Consider the following 23,923-nt stretch of genomic DNA (forward strand, 5'->3'; position numbering starts at 1 on the left):
GCTAACGGGCTGATTGAAAGGTAAGTTCAATTTGTCGAGGTACCGTTTGATCATTGCAGAAAATGAACTGAATCCACATTAGTCATACTGCATCTATCCACACCTTTGTTTCGCATAATTTTGGAGACGTTTGAAGTCACATTGAAAGCAATCACGAAGAAAGGTAGGCCAATATTTTGTATAGACCCAAATGGTTACTGCCGAGATATGGGCCTTTGTATCATCACGCACACACTGTTTAGGAGAAGTTGTATCAGGCCATTGAGTTCCCTTAGTGATTACAGTACACATTGGATTGTAATATTATAATATTACAGGCCGAAATTAATGGATCCCTTAGTACTTTAATACATATGCTAGCTTTTTTCTATACAATATACGTTGCCTATGCCTAGTTTGACTAGGCCTAGTGAAAGGAATTTTTTTTTAAAATTTTGTGGCAGTCTATTGGGTACATGAAAAAACTACATAATTTTTTCATTGCTCCAGAAGTGAATTTTTAAACCTCGTGCCAACTTAATCTTATATATTTTGAACAGTGGAGAACGACTGTGACATTACCGGGGGACTTCGTTTTGTGGGCTGCAGGGACGCTATCATTATACTGTAGCAAGGAAGATTAAAGGCTTTGAAGCCTCGCCCCCAAACCGCGTGCAGCACTCTGAAAAAGTTAACTTTCCATTGCTTGCAAGTGAAGTTTTCTGCTTGTCGCTACAAAATGCAGACAGTAATGAAACGTGATACCTTGTTATCTTTAGCTGGACCTGAGATGTCCATCGCTGTATCGTTTGTGCACTCTGCTGTGGGTATTGACTGCAGCTGTATGTACTGACTGTACACTAACTAATTACCGAAGGTAGCAAGCTGTGTGCATATTTTCTGGGATCGATGGTGGTGTCTAACAATTATGTTACACCTCATTTGAAACTAGGTCAGATTACCGGCATTGGGGTGTTACTAAAACGAATGACAATTGCGTTACACATAACGAATGACAATATGTTTTACACACTAAAAAATTGCGTTGACTAAAACGAATGACAGTAATGACAGCACAGACATTTGCTTCAACATCACAGTTCAGACTTCGTGGGTATCTAGATCTAGTAATGTACGGACAAGATAAAAACGCACCTTATCATAGTAAGCGAAATTGTAAGTTTGATTTTAAAAAGTAAATTTAACGTCATTTCGATATTAATTGTTAGAGACTAACAATACTATAATCTTGAAACGGCTTTAGTTATCTTTCCATATAAATCTACAGAGGCAAAAGCACAGCACTCAAGCGCATTCTCACACAAAAACTTTCCCTGTGGTTTCTATCCGTAAATTACACCAAAACCCTGCAACCACGTAACATGCGATTTTCCTCAAATCATTTTTCAAACCAATAACCGCATTTACTCCACTCCGTTAATCATTCTATCTCTTCTCAACACTGTCCTTCGTTGTCATTCGTTGTCATTCGCTGTCATTCGCTGTCATTCGCAAATGATAATTAACCCTGTACAAAGTCAATTGTCATTCGGTCATTCGTTTTAGTTTGTCCCCGGCATTGGACGTTTCTTTTTGCGCGAGTCTTCACACCCTTTAAAATTTCTGAAAGTAAAATAGTGATTTAGATGGAAACTTCCGGTGAAGTTGCAAGTTAGCTATATTTTGGAGGGTTAAAACATTCCAGAATTCCATAACTAATTCTTCTTCATAATATATGTTGTTCAGATATTTGTTATTTGAGAGATTTTTTTAATTACAGCGGTACGCAAAGTCTGTACACATTCCTGTGTGTTGTATCAAGGCCAAGCTTAGAGTGAGATCTGACCGAGTCTGACCAATGTGCCAAACTGACGTCACGTAGCAACGTTATACTCATGTGTTAGATTTGTTCAAGGCGCTCAAGTGTGTACGTACGTGACAAAGCACGGATAGTGACAGATGCTCGCAGTCTCCATGAATAAGAACACCTTCATGGTTTACGTTACTTGAGCTAGAACTTTCCATGACAACAAGGTTTACCTCATTAAGGGGCGTCCAGAACTTTAAATTACTGCATATGGATTTCTACAAGTGGCATTCCATCAAACTTTGTTTTCTGTGGAATTTCATTCATAATTTTGATTAGTTGCTGGGATATATTTTTCTTGCATAAAAAAGTAATTAAATTTTTGGATTGGATCACGAACCCCTGTGTAAGGCTACAAATATGGCACCATTTTGCATGTAGACACCCTCCAAATTCATAAATTCTTTTTTTCAAAGGGAAGGGGAGAACACCCTCCCCTTTAATAGACCCCTCCCACAGGACGTTCAGAAGTGTCCTCCTGTCAGACAAACAAAATATGGTAACCCTACTCAAGATACACTGACATTCACAAACTTCTCCTGGGTAAGGGACTTAGGGTAGATAATTGTATATATGTAGATCATATTCCAAGAGTTTCTGTTAGTCTAGTTACAGGCCTTTTGAGGATAAATCACGCATTAAAAGCATGAGATGAGCAGATGAATGAACAAAATATATATTTATTTCCATTGTGTTATTGTTATTTTGTTTGTTTCTAAACTTTAATGTAATTTTTTAATTCCCTTTTCTCTATTTCTTTGTGCGATTCTTGGGATCGCGCTTGCTCGCCTCTAAAGACAAGGCCTGATAGAGCTGAGAGGTGGGGTGGGGGTGTCCAGATGACTCCTTCTGGACTGTCAGAAGGGTCATCCTCACTAGCTCTAGTGCTAAACTATGAGTCACAATAATTGTAACTTAGTCATGCCTCATGTGGATCCATTAGGCAAGGTGCATTTCCCTTGTAGAGTTCCAGTGAGCAAAGTTTGTAGAAAAGTTGGGAATGCATTAATTCATCGTATACCTCAGTAGGGGGAAACTTGACAATGTGGCATATATGTGAAAACAATTTGCAACCCTCAATCACTGTACTGTAAAAACTTGAAGACATAATTGATGATGGAGCATTAATACATGATGAACCAGTTTGGTGTACATGTTTCCATGATGGTTGTAATCAGAACTTTGACAAGTTACTTGGGTAATTTAACAATTATTGTGTTCACTGTTCTATGAGGACCATTTACTAGGGTGAAAACCAAATCTTTTGTATGAGAAAAATAGATCATAAAGTAGTGGAAAAGATATATAACATAATATAATATAAGTTGTTTAAGAGTAAGTTGACCTGACGTTTCGATCCTAGCAGGATCTTCTTCAAAGGCTAAATGATAGTAACAGAAGGGACAAAAACACTCACAGAATACAGACAGGTTAATGAGCACGGTGAACACAAAGAGAAAGATGTAAGGGGATTAATAGACAAGGGATGGAGAGAAGAAAGAAAGAAACCAACAGGGGAAGAGTGGGGGTAAGAGGTAAACAGTGGAGGGACAAGAGAGGATTATTAAGGGAAGGGGGTAGGGAATAAACTGGAGAAGGACAAAAGACAGAAAGGTGTGGAGTAAAAAGGGTGGAAGAGAGCTATGAGAAGAGGAGTGATAGGTGGGACAGGACAAGGGGATGGAGGGGGGGGGGGAATATACCTTAGACTCAGACCTACTGTACTGTATGCATAGTTTGTATTGATGTGTGTTCAGTCCAAATGAAATCTTTTTGCAGAATTGCTTTGTTATTAAATGGAGTGAAAGAGATATAACAACATGAGCTGATGGAATTCATCTGCACCTGTAAGTGAAAGTTGATGAAGAAAAACCTTTTATGGGGTTTCCATGACTTAAGATGTTGAGTACTATACCTTATTTATTATCAGAGTTTGGATATCTGCAGTGTTCTTAATTACAATGTAAAAGTTGTCATAATTTATCATTTTCTTATCTATTTCTATCACAGATTCTTCTCAATTTTGCAGGGCTGTGTTTTAATTATATGATGAGACAATGATTCCTAGAAGATGGAGGTCACTTCGTTGCGTCGCTGGATTTGTGGTCATTTTATTTGTTTTAGGATGCATGGTGGCTATAGCAAACATAACCCAAGTAGTCGACTTTGAAGGTCGGTTGTCAGTGTTTGAACCCTTCGAGGGAAAGGAGCCAAAGCCTGCTCTAAAGAGGAAAGGGAAATTCCTTGACGATGCCTTTGTACTCAGAACTGAAATACCAAACGTTAGAGAACCAGAAAAGGTTGATATTGAAATACCAAACGTTAGAGAACCAGAAAAGGTTGATATTGAAAGCAAGGTAACAAATATGATCATACCGCAACAAGAAAAGGAAGTGAAAATAGTCCGCGAGAACCTTAAAAATGTCACAAATCACAAACTAGGTTTACAGAGAAAAGGAGGCAAAAAGCCTAAAGCGAAAAAAGTTGTCAAGTTATCTTATCTGAACGAAGATTTATTGAAAGACACACGGGAGTGGCATGAAATCCCCCCAAATTATAATTTACACGCTTTCTATTACCCTTGGTATGGTAACCCGGACAACGACAAATTGTACCTGCATTGGAACCACGAGTACCTCCCTCACTGGAACAAGAAAATGGCCAGGAAATGGCCGACTGGCGTTCACCAACCGCCAGATGACGTCGGATCAAACTTTTACCCTCAGTTGGGATGTTACAGTTCCAGTGATGATGTCATCATTACAGAGCACATGAAACAACTGCGATTTGCTAGTATCGGTAAGTAGCAGTGAAAGAAAATGTCAAAATTGCATAACTTCACTGAGTGTCTAGCATGTTGAACTTATGTAGATCCTGTCTGTACGACTTCCCTTGAAATTGCTAAAAGTTTCTAGAAATACTTCCGTGAAGGTTCGACTAATCCTTTAAATGTAATAACTGCCAGGAGGGTCAAAGTAATCATATTGGGAGAAAAATTCTATTGTTGGCTTGTTATCTAGCATTCTAGTAAACAGAGTTTTGGATAAAAACTGGAAAAATATTTCATGCATTTATGATATGAAAAGAAGATGGTCAGTTTGGGCTAGAAAGGGAATGTCACCATCTGAACTATCTGCCCGTTCGTTGGTAGTGATCCCCACTCAGCCATTTCAGAAGCCACAGTTCCTTGTATATAAACCTTGTAATCACACCTGTTATAAATACTACCTGGCCACTTTCTGTGTACCTATATATGTTTGTTTTTGCTTTATTCAGAGCTGCTGTGGTTAGTGGCATTGCACCCTCCTGGTTATCTTGTATACATATCTCTATAGCACTGACTTTCTCCATTTTGTCAGAACCATCATTATTCTTAATGTTTACATCTGTGTACCTATATATGTTTGTCACATGTTATTCAGAGCTGCTGTGGATAGTGATGTTGCACCCTCCTGGTTATCTCTATAACACTGACTCTCTCTGTTTTGTGAGAACCATCATGGTTCTTATTGGTTACATCAACTCTTTATTCTTCTCTCAGGTGTTTTAGTCCTTTCTTGGTATCCTCCAGGGCAGGCAGATGAGCAGGGCAAACCATCGGACAAACTAGTCAGGAAGATAATGGATATTGCTCATGACCACCAAATCAGGGTAAATTATTATGACCAAACTTTTGCTGCAAGGGAATGATGCTAATGTGCAAGTTTGCTATGAGAATGGTATGGTAACTAGTGGAAAGGCCAGTTTATCCTGTGAACTTGAAATTTGCTCTCTTGTGGGTAGTACTTGATACATTCATACTGTGGTTGATGTATGTAACTTTAAGCTACTCTATTATTAATTAATAGAACAAAGAGGACTGCCCATCATTCCTTTCCCAACCCACCCATCGTCCTCCCCTCTCCTTAACCAGTATGCCCAGTTTAAGGTTTTAGGCTCAGTATGGTGTGTTAAAAATGTCCTATCTTTGTATCAAAATTTTGCATTTGACAAAAAAAAGAAACCCCACTTCTATCACTCTCTTATTACTTCTGTGGACAGCTGATGTATCTAATTTAAAACGAAATCAGAAGCAGTAAATTGAATCCAGGAGTAAGGAGCTATACATATGCATGTGTCTTGGAATTGACTTTCATTTCTTTACCCTGCACTCTACAAAATACCTGGCAGCATTTCCTCCATCTTGTAATACCAAAATATACAGCTACCCCTGACGTTTTCTTCTCTAAATGCTTTTGTTAATCTTCCTGTTCACTTTTCCTTTATCCCAGGTGGCTTTTCACAGTGAACCGTATGATGGCAGGAATGAGATGAAGTTTTCCGATGATGTACGATATATTATCGATACCTACGGCAACCATCCGGCCCTCTACAGACAACCCACCAAAGACAAGAGGCTACTTCCACTCTTCTACCTCTACGACTCCTATCTGGTAAATGCCACTCACTGGGCAAAGATATTTCGCAGAGGTTTCCCTACGTCTCTTCGAGGAACCAAGCACGACGGGATATTTCTAGGACTCTTCGTTGAGAACAAACATCGTTCGGATGTACTGCGGGCGGGTTTCGATGGGTTCTATACTTATTTTGCTTCCAGCGGATTCACGCACGGTTCGACCTGGACATCCTGGAAAACTCTACGTCAGTTCGCGGGTCAGAGTAATCTGTTATTTGCGCCGAGTGTCGGACCGGGATACATGGACACGAGAGTACGACCGTGGAACGGCATCAACACGAAATGGAGGGAAAATGGTGACTATTACGACAGATCGTTCAGAGCGGCCCTGGCGACTAATCCATCGATCATATCGGTAACGTCGTACAACGAATGGCACGAAGGGACCCAAATAGAAAGCGCGATACCGTACAGTTATGGGAACTATTCATACCAAGATTACAGTCCTAACCAGCCAGATTATTATCTCAAATTAACCAGGCAACTGGGTGAACATTTTGAACCTACCAGATGAGGTTTGTCGGCTCGAACGTAGCAGACGTTCCTCGGAGTAGTAAAGCATTCATGTAATGATCCCATTCCACCATGAGATCACTCTCAAGTGTGGCATGAATGCTAAAAGGAAACAAGTTTTTTTAAGATTTAATTCGTTGAAAACTATTCAAGAAACCTTGGAGGCTTTGTATGTATTTTAGATCCTCCTGCAAGCAGGAACTCGCAAAGAAGCCTCATTGGCTTATCAAAGCAGCAAGCTGACCGCCTCATTGGCTTATCAAAGCAGCAAGCTGACCAAAGTCATTCTCTTTAGAGTCATATTTTACGTCCATGATTATGAATTGTCAATTGTCAACAACTCTGTAACTGGACGACATACATTAACTTTGGAGAGACTCGAACCTTATGATTGAAAGGCACCGGCATTAACCACTGAGCTAACACTCCTTAACTTTGACTCCTTAGCTTTGACTCCCCTCTCAGTCAGGTCTTGTGGTCTTGTGTGGAGTTGCATCGATTTTCAAAATCTTGTAAATTGTTTCATTTCTTATGACTTGACCAGCATATGATGATATAAAACTGCAGCTGTAATTACGTTGTAAATATGACTACAATTATTGTATGTATGTATGTATATGTGATCTTCCCGCAAGCAGGAACTCGCGAAAGAAGCCATGGAGGCTTGTAGACTCGCAAGCTGACCGAAGCCAATCTCTCGGCACACATCCATTTAACGTCCATGTCGGGAAGTTGTTATTGAACAACACCCTTGCCAGACGACACACATTGCTGTCGGCGGGGAATCGAACCGGGGATCTCATGACTGTGAGACGCCGGCGTTAACCACTAGGCTATACACTCCGCCACACGATTGTGAGTGATCGTCTGTTGTGTTGGAACCTTCTAAAGGCTTTTTTTGTGGCTTGGTAGCATTATGAGCCGGGGAAAACAAAAGTCACAGAAGGATCTGTTCAGATATAGTTTATTGATTTGTTACGTTTATTTGGTTGGTGATTTAATTACCATAGTGATTTTATTTCCATGTTTTCAAATTTTTGTGCCAGAGATCTTATGCCTTTGAGATCTGCAAAATGACTGTCTTCTCAAATATGATGCACTAAAAAAGAAGAATAACTTGCAAACCGTCAGCCAATCAAATGCTAGAGTTAGTTACAGGTGAATAAGGACCAATCAATCTACCTCAATACTGCTCTTCTTGGATAGTGGTAGTGAGAAAGAACAAAAAGTTATATCTACATATTACTCAAACACATTGGTAGGAGGCTAAGAGAGCAATGGCCAATGCAACATTGTGAACATATATAATGCAGTTGTTAGGTGAACACAAAGTTCAGGAAGCAATAACATTAGGTTGATACGTCCTTTCAATAGGGTGATAATGGATGTAAACTTACTTATATCAAGCGTTCTCTTTGTAAACAATTTAACAATTTAAAGTACAGTGTAAGCAGATGTATTCACTTTCACTCCGGTCCCCCCCCCCCCCCCAATCTAAGGGCACCTATTAGGTTTCCATTTGTTGGATCATGGTAAGTGTGAACCTAGATTGGGTCATTTTATCAATTACTGAGGAAGGTTAAGGCACCCCTGTTCGCCATCACTGCAGTGCATCTTTGGTGACAAAAGTCCATTGAAATACCAATGGAAGATATCGAAAAAGATAAAGTTTGGCATAAAATCAAGAATCATCATATTTAGCCCATCGAGCATCACAGCCCAGTGGTTATTTTGAATGGATCAATACACTGGTTTCTGGTGGCCTTTGATCCAGTGGGCGTACAGTAGACAATGCAGTTCTTCAGAGTGCTGTCTGACAATGCTGTACTTTATGTGCAACCCATCAAGCAAACCAAACCTTACAGAACACCTATTGTTGCATACAGACTGTGATAAATCAAATTGTAGGTATATTCATTTATATTTAAGGCAACACCTGTTTCAGTTCAGTATTAGAGAATAAGGTATAACGTCCATATAACATACTTACAAATCTGAGTTGTTTGATTTTTTTTTATTTATGGTGATAGCCGTGATTTGTCAGATCTAATTAATATTAATCCAATTAATATTAACCCAGTGGAGGGGGACCCTACAGTCCATTGGCATTGCAATGATATTTGTCTTTCAAATTTTTCTTTCTTTGCTTCATTTATTTATGTATTTTGGTGATTTTGTTTACAGTGAACTAGTCACTGAACTGTAAAATATATATATAAATTTCTGTTTTTGTACAAAGCTTGACTTGTGAAATGAAACTATGGATGCAAGAATCATGCTAAACTTGATGTTAAATTATTAAAAACTGTGCACGTAACCTTGGTATTAAAGTGAATATAAAAAATATTTGTACTATTTTTCAGCCATAGCAACATATGGAATTGTGGATTTTGTTACATCAGTGTAGGCCATTAATGAACAGTGTATAATATTCCAATCTATGTGAGATTCATGTTAATTTTATGTGATAGTTTAACAGTACTCTACAATCTTGCCAATCATATTAAATGTGTTATTTTTCTTCTTTTATTCACCATTTTGTTATGCAAGTTGTCGCAACTGCGTGTTATTTGTCATCAGCAGTAAATAATAATAACGACCACCGCCCTCATTCTTGGCAAAATAGGTTAGTTAACTCTGCCAGTGGTATAGGCTCTTTGGTAATGCCTGTCTCCTGAAAAGGACCAGACTTTTTCAAGATTTTAAGCATCTTTTACAATAATTATGGCAACAAATTTTGATGTTAATGTCCCTAGCTGATATTAACCTCCTTTTTCAGACAAATTTGTTTTTCAACATGATCTGCATATATATTGTTAGGACCTTAAAGGTATGCTGTATTGGCCCCAATTATGCTAGATATTGAAATATGGTCACCTTTGGTCAAAATTTGTAAAATGTTCTTATTACAACCTACAAAGAAATTGTCCTCACTGGGACATTCAATCATCGTGTGTGTTCCTTAAAAACACAACTTGGAGTGTTAAGAACTCCAGGAACGTACTTTTTGAAAACTTCTAGTAATTAAAGTGTGCTATAATTTGGGGCCTATACTGACTACCTTAAAGTTTCACTTACCACCTAAATCTGGAAATATATTTTGGAAGACTTCAATATTACTTGTTACCTTTAATTACATTGGCATAGTGAAACATGACTTTGGGGAAAGTCACAAATACATTGTTAAGATAAAACTGCAAGTCACCACCTTGTATATTTTTCATTACCTTTTGTTTACAATTTCATATTTCTTTCTTCAAGCCAGCATTAAACATTAAGTTAAAGTATGAAAATATGAAAAAGTTCTTGCATTTTGTTATTCTGTACACATCCTTCTGTTTTTTTTTAAATTTATAAGTGTTACCTTGATTTGATGTGCTTGTCTGAAATTTATAATATTTCAATACACAGGACTACTGAATAAGTAGAAAGATATGTTGCAAATATTTTCTCGTTTATTGGTCTCCTTTCATCAGTTATACTGTTCATTCTGGGTTGAAGAACAAAAAACAAATTCTAATTCAGAAAAAGAAATAATTGCATAATTTCTTTACTTTTTAGCAGGGTCTTGGTTAAACTCAAAACAAAAGATTTATACAAATACAACAAAATACAGGAGAAATGGACGAAGTTGTCAACAATATTGGTAACTTGAATAAAGGAAGCATGGTACATCTCCCATCATGTGATTCATGCAGGAACTTGCAGATCATCATATTATATCGTGAATGAAGAAATAGGTTTTGTAATGATGCAATATCAAATGTCACTGTTTGTATTCTACAAGCCTTTCTCAGCAAGCCCAAGTGTGGATATTATTTTTCAAGTTGTCTTGAGAGTTGAGAGTGCATCTGAAGATGAAACCAACACCCGTCCCTAACAGTTGCATACATATCTCGGGATGGATATGTAACGATGATATGATCCGAAAAAGTTGAGGTTGTCAAGATTGTTATGATGATAAATTCTTGGATAAATGTCAAATGTTTTGTAGAGTTATATTCAGAAAAGCAAATTGCTTCTTTATATTACCAATTACAACAGGTGGTTCTTGGCACGGGTGACTTGGTTTACCAGTTTAACAGCTCAGAATTGGTTTGCTGCTGGATCCAAGGAGCAAGAGGTATTGTAAGGTTGGGGTGCCGCCCACGAAGCTCATATCTTCTCTTTGTCACAGAAGGCAGAGAATGTGCTGGTTCTTTCAAGACTCCAGCATGGCTGACAGGTTTCACTGAGCTGGTAACAATTGGAGATTCTTGTAAAAATTAATCCAAGTGGTCATCTTTTTGAAACGTTGCCCCATTTCTCCCCCATGTTTGTATGAAAGTTAGAGGGACTGACATTTTAATCCCAGCAGGATCTTCTCCATGTAATGTAAGGTTGGCAGTCTAACCATAAAAAACATATATGAAGGTTGGTGCCTAACTTTAAGAACACTGGACAGTTCTTCTACAAACGTTATCAAATCTTAGGACAGATCCAGCAATTCCCCACGTGGTGAAGGTTTCCATCAAGGCAATGCAGCACACAGAATTACATCTCATCGAGAGGACGCATACCCAGGACTCGCATGCCATTAGACAATACTTTACGGGCTGACACCAACAGATGAAGCCTGGATTCGGCAAGATTTCTTTCCGATCCTCTGACCCTTAAAGTCTGGGCAGCACGGGATGCAAGTCGACTAAATATGAAAAAAAAAGGGAGAGAGAGACCTTTGAATTTCATGTTACACCTCTGATATACATCTATGATATAGATCATAACTAGTAACCAAAATAGAACTATGAACTGAAAATAATCAAAATAAAAAAGTGGAAAACAGCAAAGAAATATATAGCTAGAACAGGATTCAAACTGGTGCCCTCTGGTTTATGACTTTCTCATGAAATCTCCTTCCTTTCCAAATTTTGACAAGAGACCAGGGTACATTTACTAAGAAAGTATTTACATTGAATAGTAACATCAGTTGTGATATTACTGTAGCCAATTGATATACTACGTGTTTTTGTTTTTGACAAGTGTTGCGTTTCAAATGCAAAACATTGCTTTTAATGAAAACAAAAAATGTAATAACACAAACAAGGCAATTTTTTTCTATGAATATAGTAAACTGTTTACCTTAATCTCAAAATGTAAGCAACGATATGTTTGGGTTCCATCTCATCAAATGAGTTTTGGACTGCATCATCAAACTGAGCGATATGCCAGATGAGCTGCTCTGCCTCTGGTTCAGAGAGGACCTCTGTTGATATAGAATCTCTCATTTCATACTCATAGTTTGCTTCAATACTGGTACCAACAGAAAGAAATTAAAGAACAAAATAATTAAAATAGAAAAATAAACAATTGAAATATAAATGAGAGACACACGCAACCCATATTTATAGCCGTAACATCTGTTCAGTCCTTTTAATATAGAGAACAATATCTACCTAAGAAAACACAACAAAGTGAACAACATGTTTTGTGCCCATAATTCCATAGTGATTTTGATGAATATATTACCTTGCAAACATTGTAAAGTCTCTGTAAGTAAAAAATTCCAATCAACTGAATATGTTAATTCATGTGAAAGTTTTTTTCTTTTACCTTTTTAACCTTGCATGGGTATATTGTAAGAATACTCCTGTATCTCCCTGACTCTCAAGGATTCTCTCCCAATCAAATTTATAATCAGAAATCAAACTTGCTTTCAGATCCTGTAAAATGAGAGCCGAGATCCCCAGACATTGGGCAACATCTTCTGGATTGGCTACATCCTTGGTTGCTTTGTTGGAGGAAGAAACAAGAAACAGACCTTTTATTGGCAAGCTAAGAAGAACATCTTCAGATCTACTTTAACACAGACACACAAAAGAATCTATCAGAGCAGTCAAGAAACAGAAAAGGCCACAGAACAATTATCCTCACCAGGCCACCCTTTTGCCGTAGTATGTACAATGCAAAAATGAGATTAGAATATTCTTTATCCCATATTTTCTTGGGTCCCCCTCCATACTTACCCTGGGCCTCCTAATTGACCTTGTGCCTCCCTGACTGAAGACCCACCTTCTGACCAACACCCCACGGCCACCCCTCCCTTGTCACACCTGCATAACATTTCCTAAGCTATGAACCTTTTTAATGAACTGTTTGTATCAAGAAACATAAAGGAACAATATGAAGCATTTAGATGTTCTTTAGGTCAACTTTACCAAACTGTCTAAACCCATTAAGTATAAATTGAGATTGGATCTCACTGCGGGGAAAAAATGAAATCAAGTGTTTTATTACTTTATTTTGTCATTTTTATAGACCTGTTATACGAGAAGTAACCATACTGATACTGATAAATTTTGCCATAGTTTGGTCTTTCAAATTTATAACATAATTACTTGAAAAACATGAAATACATTTATATGAAAAAAAAACTTACTAGTCATAATTTTGATCAAAACTGGTGATTTTTATAAGTATTTAACCATATCAAACTAAACAGAAAGGTGATGATGGGAAGCAGTTTCTTACTCTCTTTTGCCTTCATCCTCTCCAGCATACGGTTCTTCACCTCTTCTAAGATATCTTCCAATAAGACCACATCTCCCGTTCTAGTTTGCATTCCAAGAACTCTACCAAATGGCACATGTTCGATCCTGCAAATTAGGAACCAGAAATATGTACACTTTTCTTATGTTTTGCATTATCGTCTGGAAATATTTAAACCCTTTAATGGTTTTAAAGATGTCTGTAAGCTTAATTTTGAGTACAGTGTGTAGCCCCCGAACACTTCATGCCGGAAACTTTACTAATAGAAACACAAATTAAATACTTAACTTTAGAAAGGGTAAACAAAAATTCTCACACTTGAACTTCTATTACCTCAAGCCATTAATAAAATTTAACACACACAATATCGATATCTTCACTATCTTTGCCAAAGAAGTCACACATCTTGTTCCCAGATGTACCCAATCAAAAAATTTAAAAAAGAAAAATAACTAAAACTTCTACAACAACACTGTTCATAATCCAAAGAACTTTACCATTTATTTCATCAAAAACTGATTTAGACATTTTGGATTTTGACAATTAAAGACTGACAATGGGAGGGGGGGGGGGGGGAGGAAGGGGATTTAAATAAGGAATAAATGATTTTTTTTTTACCTAAACGAAACACTAAATTGAAGTTCATTTCCTGCATATATCTTGTTTACCCCTACCCTACCTCAACACTTTTCTCCTTCCCTAACATGGCCCTTGTAAAGTTACTCCTACTGTATCTATGCAGATGCAACAGAATAAGGCTCAATATGGGTTCAACAAAGGGCACATTTAAAAAAATGAAATGGCACTTTCTCATAACTGAAATGGAAAAGGCTACTGCCCATTAAACCACAATGGCACCTCTAATTTATGGAAAGGGGCATTTTTGTAAAATGCTTATCACAAAACTGAGTGAAGGGAGTAACTTCCCCTTTTTCCCTTCCCACCCCAGCTCTGCCACCCCTGAGTGACCCTCTTTGCCCTCATGAGACCCATTAATTTAGAGTCACCAATAAATCAACTTACCCCTCTGCCCAGCTGAACTGCATCTTCTTTAGGATAGCCGTAAGTTGCTTGAGGTGGTTCTCCTGACTTTTATCGACGACGTATATCATCCTGTGAAACCTGTACTGCTGATGGCGGTCGATGGCAGCTGCCACGTCCCTCGTCAGGTATAACGATGAGCCATCGCTCTTTGCTAAGGTGGCCGTAGACATAGACTTGAGATAGTCAGATAAATCCATGACACTGGTCCCTTCTCTACGGGGATAAATCACAAAATCACAAAAAATACATATATTTTTTTATTTCATTTTCATGTTATGCAACACTTTCAAAATCTCAAAATATTATTGTCAGAGAAATCCTGTCAAAACACTGACAAGCTATATCACTTATCTTCTAAACAGAAAATATCACAAAATATATTTTTTTGGAAGCAACACTGGCAATATTACAAAATATCATATTGATAGAAACACTGTCAAAATACTGCCAATGCCATAAAACCGACACCTTCCCAACTGAAAAGATCATGATATTTTGTATTTTTTTGGTATAAAACTTATCTGTTCCCTACTGGAAATCTTGCAAAGTATGTATAAATATATAAGTTTTTTGGAGGGGAAAGGTAAAGGGTAGGGGGGGGGGGAGGTGCTTAGAGCTTCAGCATATCTATGTCATAATCATACTTCCTTCCATGCAAAGCAATATTTTTGGGAGTGAAAATACTGTCAAGTATCTAACAGAACCACAACACTAAGTTGCTACACTACTTGGTTATAAACCTGTTCTCTTTCACGCAGTTGGGACAATTTTTTCTATACTGTAGTGTCATGTTCCGCTTCAGAGCACTTGTGTTGTCAGAACGAGCAGTATGAATATCATGTTTCTATCTGATCAAGGTTAGGAACTGTTTGTACTGTCAAAACCAGTGCTTTGAACATGATATTGGTGAACAGTTTAGAGAGGTATTAGCATTAGGAAATTATCCCAACTGGCTGTTTCTTTCAGTTGGCTAATGAATATGCATAGCTGATCTGCTAGGGTACTCATGAATATTAAAACACACTTACTCTGATTTCTGTATTAAAGATTGCTCTCTGAGGACACTGAGGACATCTTGAGCCATTTCACCATACTGGGATTCTCCCTGGTATGCATCAAATCCTATACCAAGCTTCTGAAAGCATAAACAGTGAGAAGATGGTGAGGCCTCATGTAATGTGGCTAAGGTCTATAGTACTGAATGCCAACAATTATAAAGTGCTATCCTAGCTGTTTTGACTGTCTGCTGACACTTAGAGGTACAGCAGCCTATTAAGAAAATAGCCACAAAAGAAAATTGCTAACATTTTTCATTTTATTAGGAAAATGGTAAAAGTTCAAAAATTGTTACTTTTGAAAAACTCAACATTTTGACCTTCAATCTCAAATGTTGACTCTTAAAGTTGAAGTTTTGTCTTTAAAAGTCAAATTTAGAGTTTTCATCTCAAAACGCGTCTTTTTTTAGTATTCTCATTTTATTTTTTACTGTTTCCTTTTTACAGAAACGGCATTTCCAATTAGCCTACCTCTGTGGCTTTTATAATTCCTTGTCTACTATCCTCCAACTTCCAATAATTTAATTACCTGATAAGTAGAAATATATTCCTTTATGCTAAACTCCCGAAATCTTTTCCAAACTGCCAAAGAGTCCTCATCACCTGTAAAGAAAGTTACACTTAACATAAACAGGATTCAGGTTGTGAAGAAAAAATTGTTACTTTTCAGCTGCTTTATTCACCCTTATCCAGCTTGGAAATTATTTATCTCTACCTTTTACTACAATTTTTTTTAATAAACCTATTAACAAAAATGTCTGCCTCCAGCCTAGTCGTCACATCCTAGTAAGTCTCCTGGCCTCTGTTCATCTCTTGAAAACAATATGTCAATCAACTGCAAAAGCTATCAAACCTGTTTGAGACAGCAAAAAATATGTCACACTTTACATCTACAATTCCACATATCAGGGCCTGAGTTTGAGTCACATGATGCAAAGAAAACACTCACCAGACAACAAAATTTAATGACACTTACCAAAGATTCCTATCATATTTTTAGACCATAAACTATTTCACACTGAGTTTAAAAGGACATGAAACAAATGCAACCACATTTACCAAAAATTCTGATTGCATTTGTAGGAAACTGAAACTTATTTCACACTTTCTGGCACTTGTATGTACCTGAGGTTGAAACCACATAAAACACACTGTGAAAATATAATACTAATAACCTTTTTGACTAAAAGAAGTACAGTATACTCAGTCATTTATCTCTCTTATTATTTGGTCGCATTTCAATTGAATTGACTTGAACAGAACTGACATGAAAGTGATAATTTATAATTTGTATTTCTCTAAAGTCACCTTGCTCCATGGCTGTGAAGAATTTCCTGGCAGCTTCCATAATCTTTGGGTCTTTCTTTGAGGCTGAATTGATCTTGACATAAACATTAAAAAGATGTTGAATAGGGTTCTGGCTTAGTTCCTTTACAGAACCGTACTTCTGAAATCCAACTGCTAAAAGACCTGAAATCAAAGGAAAAAATGATCCTGACTTTGAAAGCTACACAAGTTTCATTCTCATCAGAAAAATGAAATTTCAAAGGTGAAGTCCCAGCCAACATGTTTCATTTATTGGTTTCATTGAAGTTCATTCACCTGTATTTGGTTATTTGGTGTCACCACCTTAGGACGATATGAACTGCATGATAAATATAATACTGTAGAACATCTTTTGAACAATTTCCCAATCAACAGCATACATTTATACCACCAACAGGGCTCATTTCATTCCAAATTACTCAAGACATTTACCCATAAAAGAAGCCTTAAAAAGGAAAGAATACTGAATAACATAATTTAAGATGAAGAAAACTAATCTTGCCCTAAACATCTTTATAAATGAATCATCAAATCTCACCAAACTGTGTTCCCCAGTCGCCCAAATAGTTAAGACGGACGACATCATGACCAAGCTGAGAGCAAAGATTGGCCACAAAGTGACCAATCAGAGTCGATCTTAAGTGACCGGCATGAAATGGTTTTGCTATGTTTGGTGAGCTTTTGAAAGTGAGAAAAAAAAAGAGGAGAAATTAACTTCTCCATCAATGTAGATCCTCCCTTAAATTAGGAAAGTCAAGAAATAGAATTGAAATAATTTTTTTATGATTCACATTGAAATATGAAAGTACCTACTCATGCTTACAATCTACACCTTCCACCACACCAACGGCCAGAAATAACCTGCAGTCTGAGTTAAAACTGATATTATCATAAATCATAAGCCAAATTATTTGCTGATTTTAGTCAAATCAAAGTGTTTTATAACATTGTACAGTAGACATATCTGCTATAAAACTTTTTGAGGCCTAAGTTAACTACTAATATTGCTTTCACAACCGACTTTCTTAAAGGGTGTGAAGACCCGCACACAAAAAAACTTCTCATGCCGGTAATCTGACCTAGTTTCGAATGAGGTGTAACAGAAGTGTTAGACACCACCATCGATCCCAGAAAATACACACACAGCTTGCTACCGTCGGTAATTAGACACTAGTGTACAGTCAGTACATACAGCTACGGTCAATACCCACAACACAGTGTACATAACAGCGATGGACATCTCAGGTCTAGATAAAAGATAACAAGGTATCACATTTCATTACTGTCTGCATTTTGTAGCGACAAGAAGAAAACTTCACATGCAAGCAATGGAAAGTTCAACTTCAATGCCTTTAATGTAGGGGACGAGGCAAACGCCTAGTATTAGGTGGGACAGTCAGTTCTGCCCGCTGTCCTCCATCCAACATGTTCTCTTGCCCGACAAATGTATGTCCTACAACTCAAATAAGTTTGGTTTGCAGTAAAACTTAAAAGTCACAATCCTTCAACTACTACACATTTTAAGACATTCCTTGTACATGAACTCTACTGGCTTCTGTATGTAAATATTGGACTACATACAACCCATAAGCATTCACCATTGTGCAAACAGCCAACTATTGTACTTATTTATTGTGTATAGTTTGACGTTGTGGAATATGTAACTAATAGGGTTTCCCACAAGCTATTGTGGGAAGAAACAGCCCGACTAGCAGCTCATGTCGTCTTGTATCGCCTCAATTCCTCGATGTGTCCTCCATTGTGCTTTCATTTAATGTTGGCCACACTATCTCAATGGTTTGATGATCTGTTATACCAGTAAACCAGCAATGTATTTTGTGTGCATGTACAGTATTTGAATATCCAAAGACATTTTGTGAAAAGGAACCATTGCATTAAAAGTGCTTGGGAAGATTTGTCACCTGAATTCTACCACAATCTTTTTTCTCTTCCACTGTTGCCATGGCTTTGGCTGGAAACCATATTGATCTCCTTGCTTGTGGACATCTTGTAGAATAGTCTGGTGAAGCCAAGAATGATGATAAAATTCTAAACCATTAGATGAACTAGAAAAGACCAACTATCACACAAAAGAGTATACCTTTCACATCCTAATTTCTTACCATCTTCATAGAATTTTTCCTTACTGAGACATTGACTAAATTCACCTTCTTCATATAATTTGGAGCATTAATCCAAACCCTCTAGTCTCCAGCAAAAGCACCTTTCAAAAACCCTTTGAAATTTTGGCATGCCAGAAGTTGAGAGGAGCAATCATTACTAAGGACATTTATGAGAGAGATTTTGATATCAAGTACTATAAAACACTAGTACTTCACAGCTCCAATTTTTCTACCTTTCTTTTCTTCATAAATTTAAAGAGCATGCAACTTTAGTCATCTGATTATGTTCCAATTCAGAGACCACAGAGTAAATCAAGTCCATGTACATGAGCATATACTGTATGCGTTACCTTGTGGTTTGTGTGTGGTTTTCCCTATTAAACATTTGTTAGCTGTAGGTGCGATTCAGTTGCCATAGTGTGACATTTAGATGCCACAGGGTGCCATTCAGACGGTACCCTACATTTTCAAGGAGAATCATTGATCCATCTATTCCATACCAACTTCAGAGCAATAAGGGATATTCCACATGTTAGCTATCCTGTAAGGTAATTGGATTAACTCTAAAAACCCTACCACAAAATTATGCACACAATTATTAACAAATTTGATGTATCTAGAAACCTTTTCATTGGCTGCCAAACATGAAGAAACAGAACCAGTAATTATGCGATTGACAATGTATATCTACCATATGCATATATATTATTTTCGTCTGTGTTAAGTAATGGAATACATACAGTAAAATTATACTTACAGAGGTAAAAGTGAATATAATAAAGACATACCTGAGTTATTTCTGGCACTGATACTTGAAAGCTGAGATGTTGTTTTTCTACCGAAACATTTTGGATGTGATCAATGCAGCTTAACTGAGAGTGATATAAAGTAAAACAACAGAGACGTTTGAATGAAAAATGATGAATGTTAAAAAAATTAATCTTTTTGTTAAAATGAACATAATGACCGTATAAAGTGTGATATCATTGTTATTTGATATTATAAAGTCTGTTCTGCACAATCCTTCCTTGCAAAAGTGATATAGTTTAGATCCATATTTTACAAGTTTTAAGCAAATGATTTTGACACACTTTTCAAGTTTTCATTTAAAAGTGTTATTCTGGTATATTTTGTGTTTTAACTATTAAATCAAGTCTTTTCCCTACATTCATCGTCAAACCCTTTAATTCTTTATAGTCACACAGACATGTCATTTCACAAAACTGCAAATGACAGAAGGAAATTATTGAAATCAGTGTGAAAGCTCAAACAATCGAACATGTGCTAATGAACAACTAGTTAGGATAAAGTGAATTGGCAGACATAACAAATTTAAAATATGTTAGTGCTCGGCTGACCTGTTTAGCAACATTTCTACCTAGCCTCACAAGTTCATCTTGAGACGTCCTTCTCTTTAGTTGTTCCTTGTCACCGAATAGTTCATTATGCAGACTCTGAAGGGGCAGGGTCAGAGCTGGTTTGTATCTAAATATTGGCAAAGAAATAATAAAGATTTAGAGATGATGGATCTTGTATTGCTATGTGTTGCACAATACTTTCCAAATTTAAGACAAATATGGTTTAAGATATAATGTAATGCATCTTGTACAATTTGTGGCAGGGATGGTAAAAGGGGATTGGAAATTGTTGCAACTTTCACAAAGGACAGCTTTGAATTTTTTTAACCAAGGCTGCAAGTTCATTTTTAATAATGAAGAAGATTATTCTGTGAAAAATAATACTAATATTAATAATGAAGAAGATTATTCTGTGAAAATAATACTATAACATGCAATATTGAGTACAATTACTTCCACACAAAAAAAAAAAACCTGTAATCTTGTAAGAGCAACTTTAGGAAATTTTTAAACAGGTCAAACACAGTGTAGGGACATACTTTTCTAATGTTGACAACAATGTAACAGTGATGAAAATATCTTCAATACAAACACAGATATCAAGAGGTACAATCACCTTTTCTGTGGTGTGGGGGGGGGGGGAGGGGAGGGGAAGTCTACTGTGCTATGTCATCTAGAGGTTGTGTCTAAATGCTCCGGGTCCATTCCCCATGAAGACTTTTTGAACTGTCATGTAATATGTATCTCATGTACTGTACACTAGGAATTATTGTAATTATTCTGTCCCTCTGAATGGTTGGGCCCTTTCATATATGCCCTCATTTTTAACACGTTTTAACAGGTTTGGTAATACAAAGATGTAAGCATGACTTGCAACAAAACGTTTTTCTTTTGGCCCACCATGAAATTCATAAACAGAAAAGCTAACATTTACTGATAAATAAAACAGAAAATCTTCTTATCAAAATTCACACACCCTTTCTTTGGTAAAACTGGAAGTGGTTTGATAAGTCGAAGGAAGGTTGCTTCTGTCAGTCCAGTAACCTTTGAAAGCTGAAGCAAGAGAAAAACTCACGTTTCAAAGTGGTTGAAATTGTTTCGCATGCAAAACTCTAAATGTCATCTTCTTAGATTAGTATTAGTACCCTCTAAAGTTTTGTAGATATTCTAAAGTTGTACAACTGTCTGTACTGGTCTGTTACTGTTAGGCATCCAGTAATACTTAGGCCTAGCCTTAAAAAGTTGGGATAGAAAATCTTGTGATGTAGGTTTAATACAGATGCTCATTTACCTTCTTCGTTGGGTGTGTGTGCGTTTTGGAATATGAATAGACTAGGTAATATGGCTTGCCCTATGACTTAGACTAGAGAGCGCTAGCTACTGCATAGTAGCTAGTATAACTGTGTGCAATATGACCCAGGCTACTTTACAATACTATGTTATTCAATGCAGTTTCGCGAAAGATGACACAAATCATGACTTGAAGTTACTGATGAGGTAACTTTTCTTACTATTTTGAATCTTATATTAGATTACCTTAATTGCGATAACTCTTCGTAGTACACCCGTCATGGCACAGGCCTTTACAGTGACACAAAAATGAAAGATATTGCTAAGTTTTATTTAATGTTTATCACTTGCTGTGCCAGACGCAACTGGTGTGGCACAGAAATAAGATCTCACCCATATCTCTCATTGTTGGACAAGTTCGTAGCTTCTTTCTCAGAAAAGGAGGGAAATGAAGGGTAAATAAAAAAAAATAAACGAAAGACGACGAAGAAGTTAAATAAAAACAAAATATCTGGTGTATTCTAAAAGCAAAAAGCTTAAATTCTTGCTCAGAATCACATGGCATAATCTCTTTATGTAAAACATGGTGCTTTCATATATATAAAACACATAGTGACAGAAACGTAACACAACCTGTGTCTAAACAGCTGAACGATTGGATACGGTTCCTACTTATATCACCTCATAGGTTATATACAATTGTAGAAACTATCTATTTTCTTCTCTATTAATAGATATACTTTAATTTGCGTATTGATTTGTTTTTCTCTGGTTTTTAAATCAAGAGTGTCACCGCTTGATACCATACGGTAGCCATTCGTCAACCCTTTGTTCTTTGAAAGTAAAGTCTATAGGCTATGAGAATACAATGGTAAATATTTATTCTATATCATAATAAACCCGCAACTTATTTCCCTTCGGTCGCTTGTAAAGTGTCATTTGTGACACATTTAATTGCTTAGGAGCCAATTGCAAATAATGGGTAGTCAGCGTATAACGCTCCACTTGTTATCCTGTACACAAAGTCACACCCGTATCACATAATCATGAGTAGTTGGTTCTTGTTTTTGAATACTTTACTTGAAGTTAGATGTCGTTATAACTCTCTGGTCACTCTTTTGTCGAGTCAGTAAACGCGCACCAATTTTACAAGTGATTTTAAATCAGAAGCGAAGGAATGGGAACATGTGGACGGTAAACATGGTATCGGCCTATTACTAACTTTTTGTACTCAGTGCAAAACCCTCATCAGTCGACTGATTTATTTATAAGCCTATCGGCTTATAAACACACTCACTCCCGGATACCCCCACCCCCCCCCTATGTTTCTTACTGTATCACGCCGGATTAAACATATATGTTACAGTGTCCGAATTATCGAATAACAGTAAATGACGGCGTCACTTTCAAAACTGTCCACAAGAAATATAATAAAGATCATCAATAAATTGTCCCAGATGATAGCATTCTGAAGTGGCTATAAGATTGCAAACGTCCATATAGTGAGCTGAGGGGTAGTGCTTTAAGAGTGAGTAGACCAGATGCATGGTGAAGTTAGAGGACATGTATGAGACATTACTTGGATTTGCTTATTTTGAAAGAAATATTTTACACTTCTACTATTTACCTGACGACGCAAAAATACACTCTGATATATAACTGACACGTTAACATGTTTTAACTATATGTGTAGCTGCACGTAAAAAGAAATAGTAAATTTGATGTTGAAAATCATGGAGGTAAACCATAACAGTGACGTCATAAATACAGTGGCCATGCAGTTTAGTAGCCTAGCTAACTGTTACATCTGCCAACTTTTGTTTCAAGTTCGATCGATTGCAAATAAAGTACGATGTGAGGCGTACACAACCTTCATTGGTTTTAATTGTATCGACAAAATGTTCACTGATAGGTTAAAAGTTCTATTATATATACGTAAGATATAATTTGTTTGTCCTTGTATGTGTTGGACGACCTGTGGAACTGTGTAGGCTACGTGGGTCTATCCCTCCATGCACCATTGCAGAATGTCACAGGCACCTGTGTTTCGAGTTATAGATTTTGACGTACAGTGCAGTACATTTTGACGTCATTTTGAGCCAGGACGGATTGGGGGGGGGGGGGGGGGGAAGGGGAGGAATTGAAGGAAGGAAGAGGGGAGTGAAAAAATACTGCACACATCATTTACAGCTGCACTGTCATTAGGAGGAATATTTAAATGACGTAGTTTCGTCTTGAATATGAAGTGTCGTTACCAGCTTGGGAGGGTAGGCTAGCCTGGATAGAGCCCCTCTGTTAGAAATCTTGTACCCACCTCTCTCACCCCACATCAGTGGCGTAGGAAGGTACTTTTGAGTGGGGGGCTGAAGACTGATGGCCGGCCT

General features: G+C 37.1%; 2 protein-coding genes across 2 annotated transcripts; one reads left to right on the forward strand and one right to left on the reverse strand.

The window, feature by feature from the left end:
* The first annotated feature begins 13 nt into the window (after positions 1-13).
* LOC139962544 (glycoprotein endo-alpha-1,2-mannosidase-like protein) lies at positions 14-10,959 on the forward strand. The gene is made up of 4 exons (XM_071962632.1): positions 14-163; positions 3,857-4,645; positions 5,388-5,497; positions 6,118-10,959. The coding sequence occupies exons 2-4, from the start codon at positions 3,904-3,906 to the stop codon at positions 6,814-6,816; spliced, it is 1,551 nt and encodes a 516-aa protein (XP_071818733.1). The 5' UTR covers positions 14-163; positions 3,857-3,903; the 3' UTR covers positions 6,817-10,959.
* LOC139962543 (probable arginine--tRNA ligase, mitochondrial) lies at positions 6,913-21,946 on the reverse strand. Its single transcript, XM_071962631.1, has 15 exons — positions 21,786-21,946; positions 21,226-21,302; positions 20,250-20,376; positions 19,680-19,763; positions 18,691-18,788; positions 17,307-17,446; positions 16,751-16,912; positions 15,972-16,045; positions 15,416-15,522; positions 14,367-14,600; positions 13,326-13,450; positions 12,408-12,585; positions 11,937-12,107; positions 7,063-11,499; positions 6,913-7,029 (listed from the first exon to the last, which is right to left on the reverse strand). The coding sequence occupies exons 1-14, from the start codon at positions 21,819-21,821 to the stop codon at positions 11,349-11,351; spliced, it is 1,764 nt and encodes a 587-aa protein (XP_071818732.1). The 5' UTR covers positions 21,822-21,946; the 3' UTR covers positions 6,913-7,029; positions 7,063-11,348.
* Positions 21,947-23,923: the final 1,977 nt, after the last annotated feature.

Source organism: Apostichopus japonicus, chromosome 21 (genome assembly GCF_037975245.1).
Source record: "Apostichopus japonicus isolate 1M-3 chromosome 21, ASM3797524v1, whole genome shotgun sequence".
Classification (NCBI taxonomy): Eukaryota; Metazoa; Echinodermata; class Holothuroidea; order Aspidochirotida; family Stichopodidae; genus Apostichopus; species Apostichopus japonicus.